General features: G+C 43.0%; 1 protein-coding gene across 1 annotated transcript; it reads left to right on the top strand.

Moving 5' to 3' along the window:
* The first annotated feature begins 2,074 nt into the window (after positions 1 to 2,074).
* Positions 2,075 to 22,783, top strand: LOC128733767 (uncharacterized). The gene is made up of 2 exons (XM_053827545.1): positions 2,075 to 4,351; positions 22,547 to 22,783. The coding sequence occupies exons 1-2, from the start codon at positions 2,075 to 2,077 to the stop codon at positions 22,781 to 22,783; spliced, it is 2,514 nt and encodes an 837-aa protein (XP_053683520.1).
* Positions 22,784 to 25,312: the final 2,529 nt, after the last annotated feature.

Below are 25,312 nucleotides of genomic sequence, written 5' to 3'. Positions count from 1 at the left end.
TTTCATTGTTCTGTTTTTCTTCATTTTCTAACCCATTTTTTCATGTTTAAAGTCCTGTTTTTGTTCTTGTATTTTACTCATATTTTGTAATTTTCATTCCTCTTTTCCGTATTTTCTCTTCTCTGTTCCCTTATTTTGTTTTCAGTTTTCGTCTTTCACAAAATCTATTTTTCGTTTTATATTTTCGTCTGTGTTTAGGCCATTGCAAATCATTTTCAAAGTTTTTGTCACTCCCCTCTTGGAAATTGGCTTGAAAAATCGGGGGGCAAAAAAATAATTTGTTGGATATGAGTTGATTTTTTTTTATAAAATCAATTGTCTGTGGGCTCTACAGCTTGAAAAACTCGAAAAATGAGTGTACGAGTTGAGTTAACGCTTCTCGCACGAAATAGAAATGGAAGTTCAAACAGCGGAATTTCCGAAACTTGGCCAAAAAAGTTTTCTTTCGTTTTTGTCTTTTTATTCGTAGATTTTTGCATGAAAAATAACAACATATTTATTAAAAGCAAGAATAAATTTGGTTTTCACGTTTAAACTTAAGGTAAAAATGCCTAAAATCCATATTTTTTTGCTCGATTAAAAAATTCTCTTTGTTTTTTTTCGCCCCCCCCCCCTTCAGTGGCCCAACACCGGCGGGACAAAAACTTTTTTAAATATTTGTAATGGCCTAATTAACAAAATATACAATTATAAATTTACAAAATAAAAGTAAATCGACGATGAGTAAAATTGAACATATAATAATAACACTAGCAGATGTGTTAAATAGTTGAACCAGTTTTCGTTTGAATATCGATGACGACTCGTTGAACTCGAACAGGTGGAAAAACTCGTTGAAGATTTTGAAACCGAATGAATAGGAGAATTCTTCGTGAAATCAGAACGGCTTTAGGGCATCCGCAAAAATCCGCTACGTTGACGAACTTTCCTGGGCAACACAGTTGCCTGCAAGTGTCCTAGTAAGGTAGAACTGTCCACTTCAGCGTTTTGCTACCATGACTGCCTTGGACACTTTTGTTCTGCGGGTCGTCGAACTCTTTGGCAATTTGTCTATTTACTTTATCGATGATAGCTGACAGATGGTTCCGAAAAGTCAACTTTGAGTCGATCAAAACTTCGAGATCTTTGATGCACTCCGCACGCTTAAGTAACAGATCGCTAATGCGTTCAAATTCAAAAATTTCACGACTCTGCGATGGAATGAAATCACGACACATTTATCAATACTGAGTGTCATTCTATTTTCTTGGCACCAACCGGAAAAAATTTTCAACAGAGACTGAAGAACGTAGCAATCGGCCAAGCTTTCCACAACGGCATATATTTTTACGTCGTCGGCATATGCCAGTCTAGATGTAAACGTTAAGTAGAATCGTCACATCATTGCAAAATAGCGAAAATAACAACGGGCCAAGGTTGCTACCTTGGGGAACTTCAGTCTCATTCACTGCTAGTTTGCATACCAGATGAACCGGTTCAAATGTACATTACATACTAATTGGCAACCCTGTGTATTCCCACCTAGCATTAAAATGGAATAATCTTGAGCTGCAATTGACAGTTGATAGATATGCTGATTTGTTGATAAAAACCCCAAAACCGGTAACCATCAGTTCAGTTAAAATAAAACCTTAGTAGCAGTACGATCGCGATTTTTCACATTGCCCTTTGAGGCCCGAGAATACTTGTTCGAATCCTGACCCAACATTCCGGTGCCGTGACCAGGATCTCTATCAAGATCTGTCGCGAGTGAAAAATTATTACACACAACGTAACGTCCCAACACGAGGATAACAAAGAACCTCGTGAAAAACTAGTTTACCCGTTGCATGTGAAGAACAAGGAGGTAACTTAACCTCAACCCGGATCACAGTGATATTTCCCCAATCCGTTCCAGCACGAGGGTAACAAGGTACCTCGTGAGAAAGCTAGGTTACTCGTCGCACGTGTAAAAGAGGAGAGGAACGTAACCTCTAGTTTGAAGCCCGTCTCGCTACCTGAGTGAAAGAGAGGAAACATAACATCAAGTTTCGTAAACCGCATGCTGGTTCCCGTTTTGATGTCGACTGTTAAAATGCCTGCCGAGAAGAAAATGAAAGCTAAAGAGTTGAAGTGGAAAAATGTGGTAGAAGCGTTGAAGCGCGTGGATGAATTTCTAGTGAATTACGCTCCAGATGAGCATCAATATGAAGTGCCTCTACGACTCGAACGCTTAGAAAAGCTAAATGAAGCGTTCGAGATGATCCAGTCGGAATACGAACAGCTAGATGATAGCGAGCAGTTTTTAATTGCGAACATGGAATGTCGAGCAAAAATAGAAGAGCAGTATTTTCGCATCAAAGCCAGCCTGATCTCAAAGATGCCCCAGCCAGTCCCCGTTCCTGTTGCGCAAACGTCAGCTTCAGAACCCCAGCTCATCCCGTCCGGTCTAGCAAATGTGAAATTGCCAACGATAACGCTGCCAGAATTTGATGGAGATTTCAACAATTGGCTGACGTTCCACGATACGTTCGTTTCGATGATTCATGCCTCAACAGAAATATCTTGTGTGCAGAAGTTCCATTATCTCCGTGCGGCCTTGAAAGGAGAGGCTGCCAATCTGATCCAGTCTATTACCATTACTGCAGCAAATTATTCGGTGGCATGGGATACCCTTGTCAAGCGCTATTCCAATAAGGCAATACTACGCAAGAAGCACATTCGAGCGCTTTTGAAATACCCGAAGATCCTGAACAGTAACGTCGATGCTCTGCATAAAATCGTGGACGACTTTCAACGTCATGTAAAGGTGCTTCAGCAATTAGGCGAACCCGTTGAACATTTCAGTTCTATACTGATAGAGCTTTTGGAAGATAAGCTGGATGACGCATCATTGCAGGCATGGGAGGAATCAGTGTCATCGGAGGAACAACCCACGTACACTAAGTTGATTGAATTTTTGCTAAAGAGAACCCGTGTACTAGAGAACATTCTCATCAACCGTCCCCAGCACGCCAACCCCAAGTCCGGTGGCCAGCATTCAGGACATAAGAGACCCTTCCAGTTCCGCGTGAACACAAATGCCATGACCGAAGCTGCTCCGAAGATGTTCCCGCCCTGTCCCGCTTGTGAAGAAGACAAACATTCCATGGTTGAATGTCCTGTTTTTAATGGATTAGACGTAAAAGGCCGTCTTAAAGTGCTTACCGATAAAAAACTGTGCAGCAATTGCTTTCGAAGTAACCATTTTGCCCGTACCTGTCGGTCCAAATACCGTTGCAGACACTGCCATAAACGACATCATTCCATGATTCATCCCGGTCCTTTCCGGTCTGCAGAAAACGATCCCGTTGCTGATCGTGCACCGCCTGGCGCTTTTCAAATTGCTACCGCTGTTGCTACCCCGTTTTCACCCGATCCAGTTCAGTTAAATACTGCTGCAAAGGAAACTAGCGGAAACGTTATCCTGTCGACCGTTGTTCTTTTAATAGTTGATGCCTACGGTGAGGAGCATATAGCCCGAGCCCTGTTGGATACTGGATCGCAACCTAACGCGATCAGTGAGCATTTATGCCAGCAATTGCATCTTCCTCGAAAAATTGTTAACGTGCCCATTGCAGGCGTGGATGGTATAACAACCAATTCAAAATATCAAATCCGTGCTGAAATCCGTTCCCGAGTTACCGGATTCAAGGACACTCTTGATTTCTTGGTCCTACGAAAAGTGACCAGTGGCACACCTCCCAGATCGTACACTGTTTCACAATGGAAAATTCCAGATGGAATACAACTCGCCGATCCCGAGTTCAACGTTAGTCGTAGGATCGATCTGATTATTGGTGCCGGTGATTTCTACACGCAACTGTTGGAAGGTCGGCTACGATTGGCTACTAACAAATCCCTGTTAGTTGAGTCTGTGTTTAGTTGGATAGTAACAGGCAAGACCACAATACCCGCTGAAGAAGCCCAGCAAACACCAGTAACTTGTCATGTGGCGACAGTTACATCAGTCGACAAACTGCTCGAGCGTTTTTGGGCTGTAGAAGAAGTCAGTAAAACAAATTATTCGATCACCGAGCAAGAGTGCGAAGACCTTTTTTCTGCCACGACAACCCGAGATGCTACCGGAAGATACATCGTTCGATTACCGAAACAGTCTAAATTCGAACAGCTGATTGGAGGTTCGAAGTTCTACGCATTACGACGTTTCAAGTGGCTGGAGCAGAAATTAGAAAAGGACGCTGATCTTAAGCAACAATATTGTGATTTCATGGCAGAATATATTTCCCTGGAGCATATGCGTGCCATTCCCGAGGACCATTTGGACGGTCCCGAAGCTTTTTATCTCCCGCATCACCCTGTGCTTCAAATGGTGAGTTGACAACCTGGAAGGAGCGTCAAACACAGCTCTGGTCCTCACAAGCTCCCGCCTCACGCCTCCACGAGTCATATGATACCAAATGCGGCGTAGCCTGGGCAATGTTGTCAATCTGACAATAGCGAAGTGAGGAGGTGCGACGCGAATACTGGCGCGGTAACCATAGCATGGCGGTAGAGGAAATGCTTCGTCAAACACGAGCGTCTGTTCACCAAGGAGGTGCGGCTCAAACAGCGTCTGTTCTCCATGTTAGGGGCGGCTGATTATTATACTCGGCCTTATGCCAGCAGGGACTCTAAACAGTGCTGTGCACGATGGTCCTCCGGCGAGACAGGGGGTTAGGGGCAGGCCCAACAAGCCGCCCTGGAAAACTAAAAGTTACCAACAACGAAGAAGAAAATAGGGATCGGAACAATCGGCGTCGACCCACGCGACGAAATAAGGACTACGATTGGAAACTCGGGACATGGAATTGCAAATCGCTCGGCTTCCCGGGTTGCGATAGGATAATATATGATGAATTACATCCCCGAAACTTCGAAGTCGTAGCACTGCAGGAACTTTGCTGGACAGGACAGAAAGTATGGAAAAGCGGGCATCGAGCGGCTACTTTCTACCAGAGCTGTGGCACCACCAACGAGCTGGGAACCGGCTTTATAGTACTGGGAAAGATGCGCCAGCGTGTGATTGGTTGGCAACCGATCAACGCAAGGATGTGCAAGTTGAGGATTAAGGGCCGTTTCTTCAATTACAGTATCATCAATGTGCATTGCCCACACGAAGGGAGACCCGATGATGAGAAGGAGGCGTTCTACGCGCAGCTGGAGCAGGTGTATGATGGCTGTCCGCGACGGGACGTGAAAATCGTCATCGGTGACATGAACGCGCAGGTAGGACGGGAAGCTATATATAGACCGGTAATCGGGCCAAACAGCCTGCATGTCGCAACGAACGACAACGGCCAACGATGCGTAAATTTTGCAGCTTCCCGCGGAATGGTAGTCCGAAGTACCTTCTTTCCCCGCAAAGATATCCACAAGGCCACCTGGAGATCACCAGACCAACGAATAGAAAACCAAATTGACCATATTCTAATCGACGGTAAATTCTTCTCTGATGTTATAAACGTTCGCACCTACCGCAGTGCGAATATAGATTCGGATCATTTCCTAGTTGCAGTTTGCATGCGCTCAAAACTCTCGACGGTGCATAACACGCGTCGAAGTCGTACGCCGCGACCCAACATCGAGCAGCTACGAGTCACCGGAGTTGCCCAGGAATACGCGCGGCAGCTGGAAGCAGCGCTACCAACGGAAGAGCAACTTGGCGCAGCAACTCTTGAAGATGGTTGGAAAGGCATTAAGACCGCCATCGGTAGCACTGCACTAGCGGCACTAGGTACAATGAATCCGAACCGAAGAAACGATTGGTTCGACGGCGAATGCGAGCAATTAGTGCAGGAGAAGAATGCAGCACGTGCGAGGATGCTGCAATACCGTACGAGGGCGAATGTGGATCGATATAAACAAGCACGGAACAGGCAAAACTCAGTCTTCCGGAGGAAAAAGCGCCAACAGGAAGATCGGGATCGCGAGGCGATGGAAGAACTGTACCGTGCTAACGATAAACGGAGGTTCTACGAGAAGTTAAACCGCTCGCGCAAAGGCCATGTGCCGCAGGCCGATATGTGTCGAGACTCAGACGGTAATCTTCTCACGAACGAACGTGAGGTGATCGAGAGGTGGAAGCAGTATTATGACGAGCACCTTAACAGCGATGTAGCTGAACATGGAGGTGACGATATGGCAATAGATCTTGGAGCACGTGCAGAAGACGACGGAATACCAGCCCCTGACCTCCAGGAGGTAGCAGAAGAGATCGGTCGGCTGAAGAACAATAAAGCGGCTGGGGCTGATCAGCTACCCGGCGAGCTGCTGAAATACGGTGGTGACGCACTGGCTAGAGCGCTGCACTGGGTCATTGTCAAGATTTGGGAGGATGAGCTACTACCGGAGGAGTGGACGGAAGGCATCGTGTGTCCGATCTACAAAAAGGGCGACAAGTTGGATTGTTGCAATTACCGCGCAATCACACTGTTGAACGCCGCCTACAAGGTACTCTCCCAACTTTTATGTCGTCGACTATCACCATTTGCAAAGGAGTTCGTGGGGCAATATCAAGCGGGATTCATGGGTGCCCGTGCCACCACGGACCAGATTTTCGCGCTTCGGCAAGTGTTGCAGAAATGTCGCGAATACAACGTGCCCACGCATCATTTATTCATCGACTTCAAATCGGCGTACGACACGATCGATCGAGATCAGCTATGGCAGATTATGCACTACTACGGATTTCCGGATAAACTAACGCGATTGGTCAAGGCGACGATGGATCGAGTAATGTGTGTTGTTCGAGTATCAGGGGCAGTCTCGAGTCCCTTTGGATCTCGAAGAGGGTTACGGCAAGGTGATGGGCTTTCATGTTTGCTGTTCATCATCGCTTTGGAGGGTGTGATAAGAAGAGCGGGTATAGACACGAGTGGCACGATATTCACGAAGTCCGTCCAGCTTCTTGGTTTCGCTGACGACGTTGACATCATTACACGTACCTTTGAGAGGATGGCGGAAACGTACATCGGACTGAAAGCTGAAGCCAAACGGATAGGACTTGTCATTAATGTATCGAAAACAAAATACATGAAAGGAAGAGGTTCTAAAGAAGTGAATGCTGACCTCCCTCCCCGAATTCATTTAGACGGTGATGAAATCGAGGTGGTAGAAGAGTTCGTGTATCTGGGCTCACTGGTTACCGCAGACAACGACACCAGCAGAGAAATACAAAGACGCATTATGGCAGGAAATCGTGCCTACTTTGGACTCCGTAGGACGCTGCGATCGAACAAAATTCGCCACCGCACGAAGTTAACAATCTACAAGACGCTGATTAGACCGGTAGTCCTTTACGGCCATGAGACATGGACTATGCTCGTGGAGGACCAACGCGCCCTTAGTGTTTTCGAACGGAAGGTGTTGCGCACCATCTACGGCGGAGTGCAGATGGAAGACGGAACGTGGAGGAGGCGAATGAACCATGAATTGCATCAGCTGCTTAGGGAACCACCCATCGCTGCCACTGCAAAAATCGGTCGCCTGCGATGGGCTGGGCATGTCGTGAGGATGTCGGACGACTGCCCGGTTAAAAAAGTTCTCAATAACGATCCGACTGGAACGAGACGGCGGGGCGCGCAGCGAGCAAGATGGATCGATCAAGTGGAAGGCGACCTGCGGACCCTACGTAGACTACGTGGCTGGCGAATTGCGGCCATGGACCGAGTAGAATGGAGACGACTTCTTCGTACAGCAGAGGAAACCACGGCCTGGAGCTGATTAAGTAAGTAAGTAAGTATCACCCTGTAATTAAAACTTCCAGTACCACCACTAAAGTGCGAGTGGTGTTTGATGGTTCCGCGAGATCTAAATCCGGACATTCGCTTAACGACGCCCTGCTTGTTGGCCCGGTAGTGCAGGATGAGCTACTAAGCAACATTCTACGATTTCGCAAATTCCCGATCGCGCTTGTAGCGGACATCGAAAAAATGTACCGCCAAGTTTTGATACACCCAGTAGACCGCCGGCTGCTGCGGATCTTTTGGCGATTCAACAGTACGCAACCCATTGGCACATATGAACTTTCGACGGTAACCTATGGTCTCGCCCCCTCCTCGTTCTTGGCAACGCGAACCCTGCACCAACTGGTGAATGATGAAGGTAACCTGTTTCCCAAGGCTGGCCCATCAGTCAAGAAATGTATGTACGTCGATGATTTCATTGGTGGGGAATATTCAGTAGAGCAGGCGATTCAGCAACGAACTCAACGAGCTATTGCAGAAAGGTGGCTTCTGTCTTCGTAAATGGAACTCGAATGACCCTAAAGCACTAGCTGACCTCCCACGAGAATTGCTGGGAACAAAAACATCCCACAAACTATCAAAACTATCAGAGAGCGATGATCCAATTTTAACCTGTAGCTTCCTGTTTTTCAAATAAGACTCCAACACACGACAAAGTCGTTGAGAAACCCTAAGCTTAGCGAACTTCTTCAGGGCAATATCATGATCAATCCTATCAAATGCTGACTTAAGATCCCTGTAACCGACATCGACTTGGTTGCCCGAGCCAATTGTGCTAATGCAAAATGCAGTGAACTCTAACGAATTTGTATTATCTGATCTTCCTGGTACGAAACCATGCTGGTCAGGAGAAATGTAGTTTTTACACGAGAAAAGAATTACTTCGCTCACAATAATTTCGAATAGCTTGGAGCCTGCGCAAAGTGATGTGACGCCCCTATCGTTTCTCACCTTTTTTAAAAACCGGTAACATATACGACTTCTACCATTCTGATGGAAACTTTTTCTGATCCATTGAAAGCTTGAAGATCTTCAGAAGTGGTGTTGGATTTCAAATTACGTAGCTTGGCATTTGACCATGGCGGTTTTGGCAGCGGTTTGAAACGGGGTACGTAAGCAGCTAGCAAATTGTTTAGAATCAAGGTGAATTGATAGACTGATTCGTCAACATCAATGCACTCAAGAACAGAAGACCAATCAATCACTGCTAGGCTCTGTGTCAATGCAGAAAAGTCAATCTTTTTATAGTTGAATAAAGCGGGGTCGTGAGCATCTTCGAACTCTAGATGCACAGTATTTTCGATACAGAAATGAAAAGCAGGATTGTGGTTATCCAATGACACAAGTGGGTCGACAGTAGCGGAAACTGAGCACGATATGCTGTCGCTAACAAAAACTAGAACTGGTTGTCACTTGTTATAATTTCGGATCATACTACATTGGTTCAGATTATTTCTGGCGATTCCATCCAATAGTAGTTCGATCACTGAAGATTCCTGTCGAGACCCTGATCGACTAGCCATGGGATCAGCAAAAACTTTTTCTTCGGGAGTGCACAGCCAAGTCAAACTGGGCTGATTGTAGTCCTTTGCGACAACTAATATGTCGTCAATTCCAGCAATTTTGCGTACTTTGTCAATACAGTTTATGTGATTTGTCATAAGCGAATTATCGTTACGTTTTTCGCAGGGCAAATAAAAAGTTCCAACGAAAACTTTGCAGTTTTTCATTTTGACCTCTACAAATACTTGTTCAAGATTACTCGCCATTCCTTCAGCATAAACACGAGTCGAACGATTTCCGAACTGCAATTAAAACGCCTGCTTCTACCTTTCGCACACTATTTTCTTAATTACGATCCATCCTGTTCACGTTGAAGTTATTGCCAAACAGTTGAACAGAGTTGTTTCTCTAGTCCAGCTATGTTTCAACTATTAACACCATTAATGTCGTATTCAGCTTCTGTGCAGGCCAGATAGACATCGTCAACTTTAGATTTCAACCCTCGAAAATTACGCTCAGTGTCAATGAATTCATGGAAACAAGTCCCATCCGGCCACGTATCCGCACTTAAAGCTGAATCACGAAGCTTTGGATCCACTCCGATTTTAAAGGTAACTAATCGTAATGCACTGAGATTAGCATCATTATTCACAATCTTCATTACTTCAATAGTCGTATCCGTAGAAAGGCAATCAGTGGCTAAAGTACGAATGTCTTCTTCTGTGACGTTTGGATTAAATTTAGCGACGCATAACCAACATTTTTTACTTGATGGTGCCACAATAATAGTAGCGGGCAGCTTTTCAGCAGCAATTTTTTTTACCACACACTAAGGAATATTGGGCAAAGCACTAGCAGTAGTAGGAGTACCATCCAGATCACGTCCACGTTTAAGATTATTCCGTTTTTGAGTCACCCAAACCGGAATAGAAGGAAGTGAAGTGCTTTCAATTACTTTGCTATTTTTTCCAGCTCTAACTTGACCGCTTCCAAAGCCTTTTGATGTGTTTCATTCAACGTAGAGACGGTAGTGGCCAGCGACGAAATCATCATCAGTGCAACGCAACTATCGCAGAACCAATAAATGTGGCTGTGTTCGTTGATCAAATTCATATTCGTTATTCATACGGTTTTTTCGTTTTTCTCTCTTCAGTTTAGCCTGTTTTTGTGATTCTTTTTCCTGTTAGTTCTCTTCTTTTTATGTCCCATTTTCCTAGCTTATTCTATCAGCATTCCTTTTCTCTCTTGTTATTCTTATTTTCGATTTAAATTTCTCTTGTTTTCTATTCCATTTTCCTTTTCTTGTCTCGTTTTCCCTCTTATTCATTCCCGTTCTCCCACATTTTCTGTCGTGTTTTTTCTTTCTCTGTCCCGCCTGCCCTCTATTTGTCTTGTTTTCTCTCCTTTTCCCCTCGATTTATCTTTTCTTTTTTTTCTTCCTGTCTCGTTTTTCACCCTTTTTAATCTCAGATTTTCCTCTTGTTTTTCTTTCCTGTTCCGTTTTTCGTTTTTTCTTTTTTTTCATGCCCGTTTTTCTTCCTCTTTTTCGTCTTTTCTGTCTCGTTAACTCCTTTTTTATTTATTCGTTTTCGGCTGTTCCATTCTTTCTCTTATCATCTCGTGCTGCTGCTGCTTATCGACGTGCTTTTCCTCTCATTCTGTCAAGTCCTGTTTTTCGTTTTATCCCGTTTGTTTTCAGCATCGATTTTCCTCGTTTTCTGTTATCGATTCTCAATTTTCATGCTCCCGTATTTTCTCATTTTATTTTACTCCTTTTCTATTACGCTTTTTCCTTTTTTTGCTCCGTTTTTCTCGTTTCTGTCCAGTTTGTTCTCATTTTCTATCTCGTTTTCTTTAAATTTTTCTTTCTTTTCTCTCATTTTTCTTCTTTTCTCTTCAATTCTCCCTCTTTGTCCGTCCAATCTACTCTATTTTGTCTCATTTTTCCTTTTTTCTTTTTTTTTTCTTTCCGCTTTCTTTTCTTTTTACGTCCAGCTTCCCCTCCCATTTGAAGATTTTTCTATTGTTTTTCTTTTCTTCTATTTCTCTCCTGGGTTTTTCTATTTTTTTATATCCCATTTGTCTATTTCTTGTTACGTTTTCATCTGTGCTCTTGTCCGTTTTTGCAATGTTCCATTTTTTCATTCCTTTTCCTTAATTCTCTATTGTGTTTTTAACGTTTCATTTCCCGAATATTACCAGAGCACCAAATCAAAACAAATAAACTGAGGGTCGCAAGAGTTGCCAAGTGGTGTAAAGTGTTGCAAACTGGCACGAATTGGTGCCTCCGTTAATCGTACACGCTCTCAACCGTAAGGTATTTGATGATCCGTGTTTGAGGACGTAAATACCTACCGCGAGAGTATTTCAATCCGGTCGGTGCCACGACGCGAATCGGATCGTTAGCTATGCCACGCTGTTCACACTATGTGAAGAATTTTTATGCGACGGTAGACTGAATAATTTCCGCGACCAGCATCTCGGGAAAATAGTCTAAGTTCAAAAATCTGCCAATCTACCCCTGTCTGAGGATGCTGCGGGAAAATAACGCAACAGCATTATGTTAAATGTACAATTTCTATCCATATTTATCGTTTACTACCGGGACCATTAAGGTTGTACATTCAGAAGGTACTGCACAGGACGGAATATAGTGCGCTAGTGGGTTAGTATTTCTGTCAACACCGTCAGCATCATCAACACGTTACACAGACCCGTTTATTAATGCAGACAAATAGCAGCCAAAGGAAATTGCAGCTTAGAGAAGAAAAATAATTAATCATCTTAATTCTACCGGAACGTTGCATTGTTTTAAAGTAAAACATCCAAAGGAGGAAACAGAAACGGAATTTATCACAGCGATAAAACTGTTCAAATGTAAGAAAAACAGATTTAGCAAACTATCAAGACCTGCTTTGATTATTTACAGAAATAAAAAGCACATTAAAAAGTATAGACACCCAGTATAGTCGCCGAAGGAAAACATTCCCACCCCGGGGCGGGTGCCCGTGCTTGTTTGTTACTCTTGCTTGTGCAAACAAAACGTTAGCGGGAGGAAAACATGCTCGTTCGCAGTCAAACGAGAGCAAGCAAACATCACATTTCGGATTTTCGGAACGATCATAAACTAAATACCGCACTGCCGCGTCGACGCCGTCGCCGGCGTCGCACAGCCTCCAACAGCACGCCAAGTGTCGGCTCAAGTAAGCGCCTTTTTCCTCCATTTTTGACCAGACCAGATCATGTTGGAAGTGTTGACGATGTCAAAGAAGCTATAGACAGGCAGAGCTACTGGTCGACTACTCTACTTCATAAATCCTCACTCATTTTCATGTCGAGGCCAAAGGCTGGATGACATTCGGGGCCGGCATTTGATGAGTTCCAGGCGAAGGTGGACGATCATAGCAGCAATCGTCGGATGTTTAGTCTGGTCGCCTGTCGTATCGGTTCTATCTGGTTGGCATCGATACCCGGAGAGACTGACAGAGACGAATTGCTGCGCTAGAGGGATGTCAAAGGAAAGTAACGAATTATGAAATATGAACTCGTCGACAGGAGATGAATGTGTTTGTCTGGTTGAGCGAAAATTGCTAGTCCCAGTGCCGATCGTAGTCGCGCTTGGCACTTATGCTTAGCTACTTCTTGGGTGTGGTGAAGAGATGAAAGAATATTTACAGGTGAATGGCTGTCAAATTGTCAGCTAATCGAACATGACTCGTGGGAAATTTGAAAAGGAAATCGCCGAAGACGTTAAATGTCAGGGGGCTTTGTAACTTTTGATTTCTGCTCTAGGGCTTATTGGAATATCGCATCCAAGTCGATCGTTGGTTTAAGTAGTTCTCGCACCATAACGGCAAGAGCCGTACTCGAAAGCCGTTGGCGGTCGATGATTGTTGTGAAATCCGAAATCTGAAAATAGTCCCGCATCTTACGTAAACGTACGTAGGCATATTTATACGAAAGTGGAAAACTGCGCGAAAAAACAGACGACGGTGGTCCGTTGATTCGGCCGGCGGCGGTGCACACGAGAGCTGGAATGTAAACAAAACCGTTTTTCACACGTCGTGATCGCACATTTATGTTTCATTTCATTTCTCTGGGAACTAATTCAATCTGAATCCGAAATACCCAGAGCACAAACGCTGGCGTTGGCTTGGAAACGCAGAAAACTAAGGTAACCAGATGCTATAAATAAAAACAACGGAGTGGTGTGGTTTTGATTTTCCGTCCCTAACCGATCGAGGTATTTCGTAAAGGAATTGATATTAGAAATGATTGTGGCTCAGTTTGATTCAACTAAGCAATGTTGAAATGTCGGAGTCTTAGAATTTCATGAGGTTTTGGACGCGGACATAGTGAATCGACCTATAAACGAAAAAAACTAAAAAGTCCAAGGTCTCCTATTTTCCCACAAAATTTTAAGGGAAATACAACAACAACAACAACAACTACTACTACTACTACTACTACTACTACTACTACTACTACTACTACTACTACTACTACTACTACTACTACTACTACTACTACTACTACTACTACTACTACTACTACTACTACTACTACTACTACTACTACTACTACTACTACTACTACTACTACTACTACTACTACTACTACTACTACTACTACTACTACTACTACTACTACTACTACTACTACTACTACTACTACTACTACTACTACTCGTTCTACTCGTTCTACTCGTTCTACTCGTTGTACTCGTTGTACTCGTTCTACTCGTTCTACTCGTTCTACTCGTTCTACTCGTTCTACTCGTTCTACTCGTTCTACTCGTTCTACTCGTTCTACTCGTTCTACTCGTTCTACTCGTTCTACTCGTTCTACTCGTTCTACTCGTTCTACTCGTTCTACTCGTTCTACTCGTTCTACTCGTTCTACTCGTTCTACTCGTTCTACTCGTTCTACTCGTTCTACTCGTTCTACTCGTTCTACTCGTTCTACTCGTTCTACTCGTTCTACTCGTTCTACTCGTTCTACTCGTTCTACTCGTTCTACTCGTTCTACTCGTTCTACTCGTTCTACTCGTTCTACTCGTTCTACTCGTTCTACTCGTTCTACTCGTTCTACTCGTTCTACTCGTTCTACTCGTTCTACTCGTTCTACTCGTTCTACTCGTTCTACTCGTTCTACTCGTTCTACTCGTTCTACTCGTTCTACTCGTTCTACTCGTTCTACTCGTTCTACTCGTTCTACTCGTTCTACTCGTTCTACTCGTTCTACTCGTTCTACTCGTTCTACTCGTTCTACTCGTTCTACTCGTTTTCTTTCCGCGTTCTTTTCGTTTTCTCAACACGTTCTAATCGTTTTCTTCAAGCCTACTTCAATCATACTTTAGAGCTGTCAATCACTGGAGAAAAACTATTATAAAACCTAATAGACTCTGAAAACCTAATAGACTCTGAAATGCTCTGATAAAACAATTGAGCAAAGCAAAACCTAGGTGCTACATTCCGTTTTTGAACAGACTTCGCACAAGCTGTTAGAGTGCAGGACAATTGCAATAGACCAGTTGCTACGATCCTATTGACTCTAACAGCCTCTCCCAGTCGAGATTTGAACATACGACGATTGGCTTATTAGTCCAGTGTCATACCCCGAAGCCAACTGGGTGGCTCTGATAAAATAATTATAAGAAATGAATAAAACCAATTTGCTATTGGACAATTACTTGATACTGAAATATTTTTGCCCGTGCTGTATTCTTTTCCTCCACTAACTCATCAGTCGTTTCTTTCTCGGGTATTCCTCGATTACTTCAGCGTCCTGCAGCTGCTCAATATTGAATTGTGGTGTTCGGCGGGGACGCTTTTCCATACATTAACTGTTCGCCACCGTAAAGCTCTTGTAGCTTAAATCTAGAACAAAATTATTGCAGCATCTTAGACTGTGTAACGCTTCTACTAAAGGCGCGTGAAGAAACGTGACCAAAGCCAAATAATTCTTCGACCAGCGTTAAGGTGCGAATGCATGACGTCAGTGGTTCATGAAAATCGTATATAGTCCGATGAAATGTGGTTGTAAGTAAATTCAATGAACGAAACTATCTACGTGAAGCTCGAAAATCAATACGAGGCAGCACAGCCGGGGTTACAATTTCATTGTTAAGGAGTTTGGCCACAAAATTTGCTTGTTGAGTCGTTCGACGGCTCTATAATGACTCGAAATCCAAAAGCTGGTATCAGTCTACGTGGTGGGGACGATTGTTAGATAGACGCCATGGTAGATGTCTCAGGGCGATACGAATTACTATTTTTGCTATTATTTTAACTATTTTAACTTTCCAACACAGGTTATGCGGATTCCAGGTGATACAGGCATTTTCAAGTGAATGTACGTTCAAATGCGTAGTACAATGCCTTCAAGCGATGGGTATCTGTCTCTAGTGCAGTTGCGTTATTGCTAAACTCTATATATGATAGCAACATAATATTAGTTGAACGTGAGCTTATTATCTAACAGAACTCCAAGATTGCTGATCCATGGATAGCTCCGTTTATCCGGGAATCAAATGAGATGGGCATATTACATCGGTAAAATATTATAACCACACAGTTGGCGATGCTTATTGCGATCTTGCATCTATAACACCAGTCAATAAAGGTGTCCAACAGCGCTTGCTATCGGTAAAAATCAGCGATAGATTTCACAACGAGATAGATCTTTAGATCGTCGGCACATACCAGTGCGCATCCGGAACTGATCAGAATAGCAATATCGCAGATGTACAAGGCAAATAGCAGAGGCCCCAGGTTACAGCCCTGTGGAACACCTGAAGTATTATTGAATGCACGTAATATACGTAAAGTATAAAGTTGGTGAGCCCAACCATGAAGTCAGTTTATCTGACACACCAGGTCCACATAGTACACAGTTCACATCCAGTGGCCAACACAGAAGAAAAATGCTTAGCAAACAATTAATAAGATTCGGTAACAGCTGATGATTCCGTTCCACCCAAGATCACACTAGAAGGAAAGAAAGATCGTTTTTCCAAGGAGTTTACGAATGGCCAAAAAGTTTTTAAATTAGGTAGTTCGCAATTTGAATTGCATTGGCAGTACGTATAATTTGTAGAGAACTATCTAGCCTACGGTATGCGTCACTGGCATATTTGAAAGCACGATTATTCCGTGGCGTTCGTTGCTTGCGAAATAATCTCTGCTTTGCGTTTCGATGCCGTGAAACTGCAATGTCATATTATTCACATCGATCTTGTCAAATGGTGTAGCCCAATCCAGTGACAAAAGCTGCTCCACAAGTGCATCAAAATTAACACGACGATTGTTTAGAGGTGCACTCCGAAATTGACAGCTGGAAGATCAACAGGAAGTAGCGAAGTCATGATCCGAAGCACAGAGATGTACTCTTACATCAGGAAACGAAATCCAGCGTTCGTCTGAAATAATTACGCAGTGGATTAACTTGATCCAATTTCAGGAATATTAACCCATCAACCACAGCAGCACTAGCAGTAAGAAGCGGGAGAGAATTCTCGTACTGTGTACTGGTTGGCTGTAATTCACGGATTGAGAGGATATGCTCGTCGATTAATTTGATAACCTTACTTCTGTCGGATGGGATGTAAACTGCAGCAAGTAAACCTTCATGCGTTTGATAATAGCAGAAATAATGACTTGCTTGAGACAATTTCCATGTCTTAAATCGATCAGCGAACTAGGGAACTGTTGAGCAACGGCAACGGCAATACGCCACCCAAACGACTTTTATTACTATTCTTCGAGCTACGATCACAACGATACACCACAGAGAACAGACAATTATGTTCATACAAAATTTCATGGAAATGGTGTGTAAACTTTTAACCAAGACACTAGCGATATCTCTCTTATGGTGCACTAGTTATCCAACATCCAAGTTGCCAAATTTATTATATATTCTTGTCATAAACAACATATTCGAAATACTAGCAACTCTATTATCAGTTTCTGTAGCAACGGTAGCAACGGTTGTAGCAACGGCTCGAATTTGTTTATGTTATTTGTTGAACACGGCTAAACATGGAAAACAGAAACCGAACAGCATTTCAAATTTTTCTTTGATTTTATTAAATGTGACAAAAAGGCATCTTATTTTGAGTTTTTTCACGTCGGATCGTACCATTTAATCGTTTCACATAAAGTGCGATGGTGAGCACCGGAAAACCTATACAACTTCATCGAGGTCCACCGTTGGTGCAGCGTTTGGGTTTGTTTCATCGACCTTGATGGCGGCGGCCGCTAAAATCACAGCCTATTCTCGGTCTGTATGCCAATGGCTCAAAACACTGAATTCGTAATCGAAATTCCCTTTGTCGCAATGAACTCTGTCTTAATTTTAATTGGCCAAAGTTATGGGCAAGCCATTAAGTTACATTCATCTGGTATGTTCGCTTTTCCAAATAGAAACACGGTTTGTCGAACGAATTAAAAAGAAATTATTTAATCGTTCCTATTTTTGATAAATGTTTACTATTATTTCAAGCGGTAAACATCGCGTTAGTTACTGTAGCAACTGTTGAATGTTTTGGGGAAAATATAACGAAAGCTTTGATACGCGTTGACAGACATTAACAACCAAAGCTCATTATGTCAGTGATGTGAGCGCCACGTAGTGGAAGCATTACCACATACTTACAAATTGGCAGCTGAGCTTTTACACACGTGGCGAGTTCAAGATGAATGTCTGTTCTCTGTGGATACACGTTGAAGGCGGATTCAAGCAGCTGAAGGGAATCGATGCATCCAACTAGCCGGATTCAGTTAGTATGATTGCATCATAGTTGCAATGATTGGATGCAATGAATAAGTCGTCTACTTCAGTCCTTAAGCCTCGCACATTCTGATAGTGTGCACAAATACTATCTGCACGTGGATATCCCAAGCTGGAAGCGGGTAATCAGCGGAAGGAATATTCGGATTACACACTTGCCTGCATAACTGGGTTGACAGAAATTAAATGACCATAGATTGACAAAACGACTTGCAGTTTTATGTTTCAAATTTCCAGTTGTAGTCATTATTTTATAGCCTAGGACTCGGTGATCAGATACTCATACTATGGCGATCAAGGCGGCCCTATCGACAACCCTATCGAAGTGCTAATGTTGATGGCCTGGTGATGGTAAAGATGCTCCCCAAAACTCTCTGTTGTAAAAGAAGATTCTGTGCCGACGCCAGCATCGCTTAAATTTCGTGAAGCTGAAGCAACCTGACGTTACGGAAATTATGCATATTTGCTCGAAGTTGTGCTGCGGAAAGAGGACGAGGTGGAGAGATTCCTCTCGAGGCCTGTTGGACCACCACCAAAGCAGCTATCAAAAACGTAGTAGAGAACATCCTTAGGAACATGAAACGGAATCAGCGGAACAATTATTAGCATGACGATGAATAATGGATTAGCAGGACGCCCGCTGCGCGGGCGGTATAATATTGTTGTTGCAGTTGAAAACCGCAATAATCGACGTGCGACATGCGGTTTTATTCTTGTTCTGTGTGTCGCAACTACGTCGCACGTGGTGCGCTGTGTTTGTAGATTGATGCGCTATACAGCGCACCACCTGCGACGTAGTTGCGACACACAGAACACGAATAAAACCGAATGTCGCACGTCGATTATTACGGTTTTCAACTGCAACAACAATAGCCCAGTGCCACTCGTCGGAACATGGAAAGACACCGACATAAGAAGATGCAGCGAGCCCAAGTTTTCATAGAGAAAAAGTACTGCCATGATGCTTCTGTTCCTCCTCCTGTTGTAGAGTTGTAGCAGCTGCATCGTTTTTAGAAGATACGAATTGTACCGAAAACTTAGCCGAAATGTGTCGGTATCAGAGTTGACAGATAATAATGAGATGATCGAAAGGTGGAATGGTGGTCAGACAGGGAACTACGGCGGCCGGGAAAGCAATCTCGCCAGTACGACAAACGTGGAGCAATCAATCAACTGAAGGACAATAAATCAGCTGGGAAGGCTGGGGTTAGACCGGAGCTAATTAGGATGTGCTCGAAACCGCTGGGTGATAGTCTAATTGATCTAATCTAAAAAGGATTTGGGATACTGAACGGCTACCAGAGGAATAGAAGGATGGTGTTATCTGATCGAATGGCAACAAGTTGGGTTGTGAGAAGTATCGTGCGATCATCGTCCTCAATGTCGTCTGCATTGTATCTTCCAAACTATCTTCTGCTGAATCTCACCAATTGTAAGCAGATTCGTGGGAAATTTTTCAAGCCGGTTCGGTTGGCAAACGCTGTAATGATAATGATCGTCGGCGATGAGCTCGATGTAATTGACAAATTCGATATTTTACTACTGCTTACTACCTCCCAGTTAGTCTCGAGGTATGATGCTGGCCTAATAAGCCAGCCGTCGTATGTTCGAATCTCGACTAGGAGAGGCTGTTAGAGTCAATAGGATCGTAGCACTGACCCCGGACTGTCCTGTGTTCTATCTAACAGCTTGTTGCGAAGTTTGTCGTGTAAAAACAGAAGGTTAAGTTTCGATATCAGCATCTTTGGCTCGAGCAGCACGTTCCTTACAATCATGTGGAAGATTTGTGCCTTGCCCATCTTGCCCGTGTCATCATTTACCTGATGAGGACGGGAAGGAAAACAGGAGGAATAGGAAGGGGTGGATGAGGAATTTGGACAAACACAAACATATATATACCGAGAGATTTTTGTACCCCCGAGGGGATACTGCAATCCTTGGTAGTTAACTTATCAAAAGTACACCCCCTGGGGGGTATACTCATGATAAATAAGAGCTTATAGCTCAATACCGCTTTCGGTAAGGAACATCAAAATGTCTCGTAATTTTTGTTTCCTAAAATCCGATTCATTTAAGACGTAGGATCCAAAGATCCTATGACGCAATTGTGCTACTGCAGGACAGTTGCAAATTACGTGATATGGTGTACCGTAGTCGGATTCACATAAATTACAATGAAACGATTCAGCTCGCTGAATCGTAGCCATATGATAATTTAGTCTGCAGTGACCAGTCAGTGATCTGACAAGAATACTGCAATTTACCTTTGAGTGTTGCAAAAGAAATTTCGCAACCTTCTCACAAGGCTTAACAATGAAACTTTTCGTTTGACGACAAGTTTCAAGATTTTCCCAATAACGTACATGTTCAGATGAAAACCAAGATCGAATCTTTTGTTTTATCCAACATGCCGCAATTGGTAAAGCAGGTTCCGGTCCGAAAACCGACTTTTCTGCTCCAGATCTTGCTAGTTCATCAGCCCATTCATTTCCGGTTATACCAGAATGGCCAGGAACCCAAACCAGATGAACGGCATTTAGAATGCTTAGTTCTTCTAATTGGGTGTGGCAGGCGATGACTGTTTTAGATTTAGAATTAGCCGCACAAAGGGCTTTTATAGCGGCTTGACTGTCAGAACAGAAGTAGATAATCTTGCCTATCAGTTCTTTCTGAAGTGCAAACTGAGCTCCGCACATAATTGCAAAGATTTCAGCTTGAAAAACGGTGCAGTAACTACCCAACGAATAGGATTCCTCCAATTCCAGCTCACGGCAGTAAACACCAGCACCCGCGCGACCTTCGTACAAGGAACCATCGGTATAACAGACCACATAGTCGGAAATTTTCCTTTCCATGTAGCCTGACATCCAATCCTCTCTAGGAGGAAAGTCACTTGAGAAAGTCCTATACGGGAAAGTACGCATGAGCGTTACATCGCTAGGAGCAAGGGCAAACTTGTCCTCAGCAACAATTTGCGACCACAGTCGATAACGGAATCATCGAAATCATTTCATATCTCTGGCTATTTGCAACATTTATGTAATCTGATTAGAGTAAAACGAAAAGCAAAGCAAAGCCTAGGTGCTACATTCCGTAAGTAAAATGTAAAATGTAGCCTAGGAAATTCTCAATCGTTTGCTGTCATTAACTTATTTTTTTAAATTTTGGGACTTGGTTCAGTCTGATTTAACACCGACCATTTGGCGCAGACAACTTGAATAGTATCAGCTGGAATTTCATGTCCGGAATACTGTGCTGGTAAGCCTCCTGCTGTGGGTGGCACAATCCAGCTTTTTCTAAGCGGGAATAGCGGACAGTGTCACCCGGCTGTCAGTCGATTTTGAGATTGTATGCAGGTAGAATTGATTCGAGTTTGACATTTTACACATTTCTTTATAGGTCAAAAATGATACAAGCAGGCGGTGTAAATTTTACTACCTTCAACATTGTTCGTTGGAAAACTATTTATCTCTATAACATTCTGTCACAAACAAACAAAAAAATAATTCACTGCGTTCTACGTCTGCTATTTAGATCGACGGTAATCCTCTGTAAAGCTCTGCCCTTGCGGTTGGCCTAATTTAAACCAGACCGATCTCTACTCTGCTCTATTATATTCCCCTCTAGTTAATGAGCACAGTTTAAAACATTAGCATAAACGATCATATAAATCCCCTCAGAATGGTCTTCTCTTGAGCGGGAAGATATCTTGCTAAGTCTTTGATTTCGGTAGCTTGTCATCGCATAACGATAATGGGAATTGTACGATTTTCTTTGATGGGACGATTTGTGTCTGTTTTATTGTTTTAAATCTACCATCCTACGACATTCGTCAATCTACGCGTGTTTGCTGTGGCCGTAGAAGAGATTTATGGGCGACGGCGGAAATCGCCTGTTCCGAGATATAAAACCAATACGTTTTAAGCCGGGAAATGGCGTGGGTAAATTTGTGGCAATACGTCACTGAGAAAAAAGTTACGGAATGCAAATAAGAATTTTTGGAAATTTAAATACTCGAGTTAAAATCGTGGTGTGGTCCAAGGTTAGTCAAGAGAGGTTTTCTGATGTTCAAATTTGTTTTTCACCCCCGCTGGTTACCCTTGACGATCACCGAAATTTTCAAAGCGGAAACTGTTGAATGGATAAACAACGTCGATGGTTGCTAACCAATCCTTCCGCGCACTTCTGTTCTACAAACTGTGAAAACTAGATCACCTATTTTAACTCACCTTGGTGTGGTCTAAAAAACAACGAAGTGATGGATTGCTACGCTTGCTGTTTAATGTTTATCCACCAAACGCAAGCATCATTTTTCAATATTTTTAGGCATTCTGTCACTTGTGGGAGCGATCGTTAATCATGCTGCTAAACCGAGCTAAATTAGAATTGACGCCGACTGGGGCGGAGGAAAAAAGTCACACTTGATTAGCGCAGCCATAAAACGTTGAAGTTGCCAGATTCTAAATTGACCGGTAACGATACAGAATTCGTCACCACCCCAATTAAAAACGCTGCGTCGCGTCCCGGTGGACCGATCGCGCCGCGGTCACAGTAGGCCACCTTCTCCCATTAGTCACGGTGTGGTAGCGAAAAATTTTAAACGGAATGCCGCCTCCTTTGATCCAAGCGGTTGCCAACGCACGTACGTCCCGTACGTGATCAACCAGATCCAGTTGATTCTCAAAGAAAGTACCGTACGAGACGGCACGATCAATTTGTGACTGTCACCCAGTTTCAAAAGTATCAATTTTCGGCAGACAGATTAACGCGTGATACGATGATCTATACTTTTCCGTATCGGAATTTGGCACTCGGCGCAGACAAGCTAATTATTCACTACTTCGTTCTGCCTCTCACGACGACTGACTGGAAAAGTTCAACAAATTTGTCAATTTGCTGCACTTGTCGGTATTTTTTTTTTGTAAAATAATCTCCTTTCCCGAGGAAATCAAATTCTCTACTGCGGAAAGGTTTTGCAAAAATCGGAATTTTGTTCTTTTCTGAATTATTCACTCAAATGCTAACTTATACATCGATTGTGTGAGAGTCGTGATCCGTTGGAAGACGCTTTCAGATCGCCAGTACCATCTCGACTAGCGATGGTTTGTAGCCCTTCCCCCCCGGGGGGAACCCGATGAAACCATGCAGGTTTTCACAGAACTTCGACCCACACCCAGCTACCACCACCCTTCGCCAGTGGCAGTGCCGTGCACCACGCCATGGAGGTGGCCTAGGTTATAGCATTTTTCTCACCCCACTAAAACCAGCAGCCATCTCTTTCGCGCTATAAAATTTGAGTAGAAAAAGTATAAATCCCGCGAGAATCATAATTTATAACCCTCCATCCAAAAGCAGAAAAAAAAACACTAACACCCACTGCTACCTTGTTTTTCCATTCCATCCGACCGACCGACACCGTCAGGATCGCGGACCCTGCCCTGACACAGTAGAGCACCGGCAGCGCAGCGAGCGGATCATCTATTCTTTGCTTGTTGGAGCTCGATCGCGCAGGAGGTGTGTGATTTACCAAAGCAAACAGTGCCCGAATGGGGTCCGGTAGTAAAACAGCAAACATCCATGCGAACGGAGCAGGCGATGCTGGCAAGGTGACTCCATCAACCAGTAACAAAAATGAAAACGCGATCGTTAAAACTCGTTGGAAACAGGCGAATGCAATTAAAAGTGTGAATCAGTTTTCGCTTGGGACGAAAAACTAGTCCTAAGTCATTGCTTTTAATGCCGGAAATTTAAAAATGTGCAGTTGTTTCTGTGCACACCCAATTGGTGTGCAGGCAAGGTTGCTCAGTTTTAGAGAATAATCCGCCGACCGAACGTCCTACGCCTGCACCCGAAAAATCAGTGAACGGTTTCATGGACAATTTGTGCCAAGATTTCGGACTTAAATTCAATTTGAAATCTGATCTCCGCAATGGTACTTAAGCAATACAACCTAAGGGCGCAATTTATTTGTGTACTTTGTTGTATTATTTAAAATTATTGCTCTGTAAATTACATGTATAACATGTCAACATATTTCATTCGGGTTCCATATAGGGTTTATTTCTAATTCCCGTCGTAGTAAGGAAAGCCACCCAAATTTTCATCATTTCTTGGGTAGATTTAATGAATAGACCAAAAGTTCTGCTGCTGATTTGACTCAAACACACTTACCTTCCGATCCGTGCCCTTTGAATTCACTAAAAAGCGATTATTAAAGCATTTTATTCAAATTACGCAACTGACTTTATATCTTAAATTCGTCGTACCGTTTTAAAATCCGTCCATCAAAATTTTTCATCGTCCGAATTAAAAATCACAATAACGTTTACGAAGCTAGCGCGCATGTATTTGTGTAGGACGGCATGACAAATGTTACTCTGCAAATTTTTGCAGGTCATGCAAGTTTTCCCAGCTGCAGAATAACGACAATGAGTTGCGAGAGTTATTTTCATTTCCAGAGCCACATACGAAATTTGTCTTGAATGGACAATATGAGAAATATGTTCAGAACAGATTTCCTGACATGTTGTTACCATGCGTTCAAAAGTTATCATCTATCAAAAACAAGAATTCCGAAAAACTCCGAAAAAAATTGTGGTGCGAATATTCTCGTTTTTATGTTTGATGAAAAAGGACATTTAGAACAAAATGTTCGATCTCTAATTTTTCTTATGAGTAATTTACATGCTTTTTTTCAATTTTGTGTAGAGCGTTAGGCATGAAAAACTAAAAAGAAAAATTGGACTATTTCATACCCAGCGGTCTTCCAGATAAATATTTTTCCATGAAAATCATCACTCGAGCTTCTTTTGAGTGTACTTTCATGATAAAGTAATCATTTGCTCGATCGCATCGTTTTTTCGATGTTGCCCGTTAGAGGGTTAAATAAATCTCGGCTCACTTTGATTGATCGCGTATTGTAGTCAACAAACTAAAATATTAGGGAATAACTAATTTTGCATTGTGTGTCATAAAAATCGCTGATATTTTAGATAATTTGTGTTGGATAGGACGGAAATAGGCAATTATGACGAAGCAGCAACATACTCTACTTACACCCTAATTAAAACCTTCTTGATGCAAGAGCCATTCTCGCAAAACTTTTTAATAGAACATAAGTAACAATGACAGAGTTTCTTCGGTGATTTCACTGCACTTCTGTTTATCATGGCAAAAGCATTTCAACGTAAACTTTCTTTGCGGATAATTAGTTTTTTAATTAGACGCTAGCAACCGATTCATGCAAAGCA

The sequence above is a fragment of the Sabethes cyaneus genome, chromosome 2, assembly GCF_943734655.1.
Source record: "Sabethes cyaneus chromosome 2, idSabCyanKW18_F2, whole genome shotgun sequence".
Lineage (NCBI taxonomy): Eukaryota > Metazoa > Arthropoda > Insecta > Diptera > Culicidae > Sabethes > Sabethes cyaneus.
This window is presented reverse-complemented; position numbering and strand designations above follow the sequence as displayed.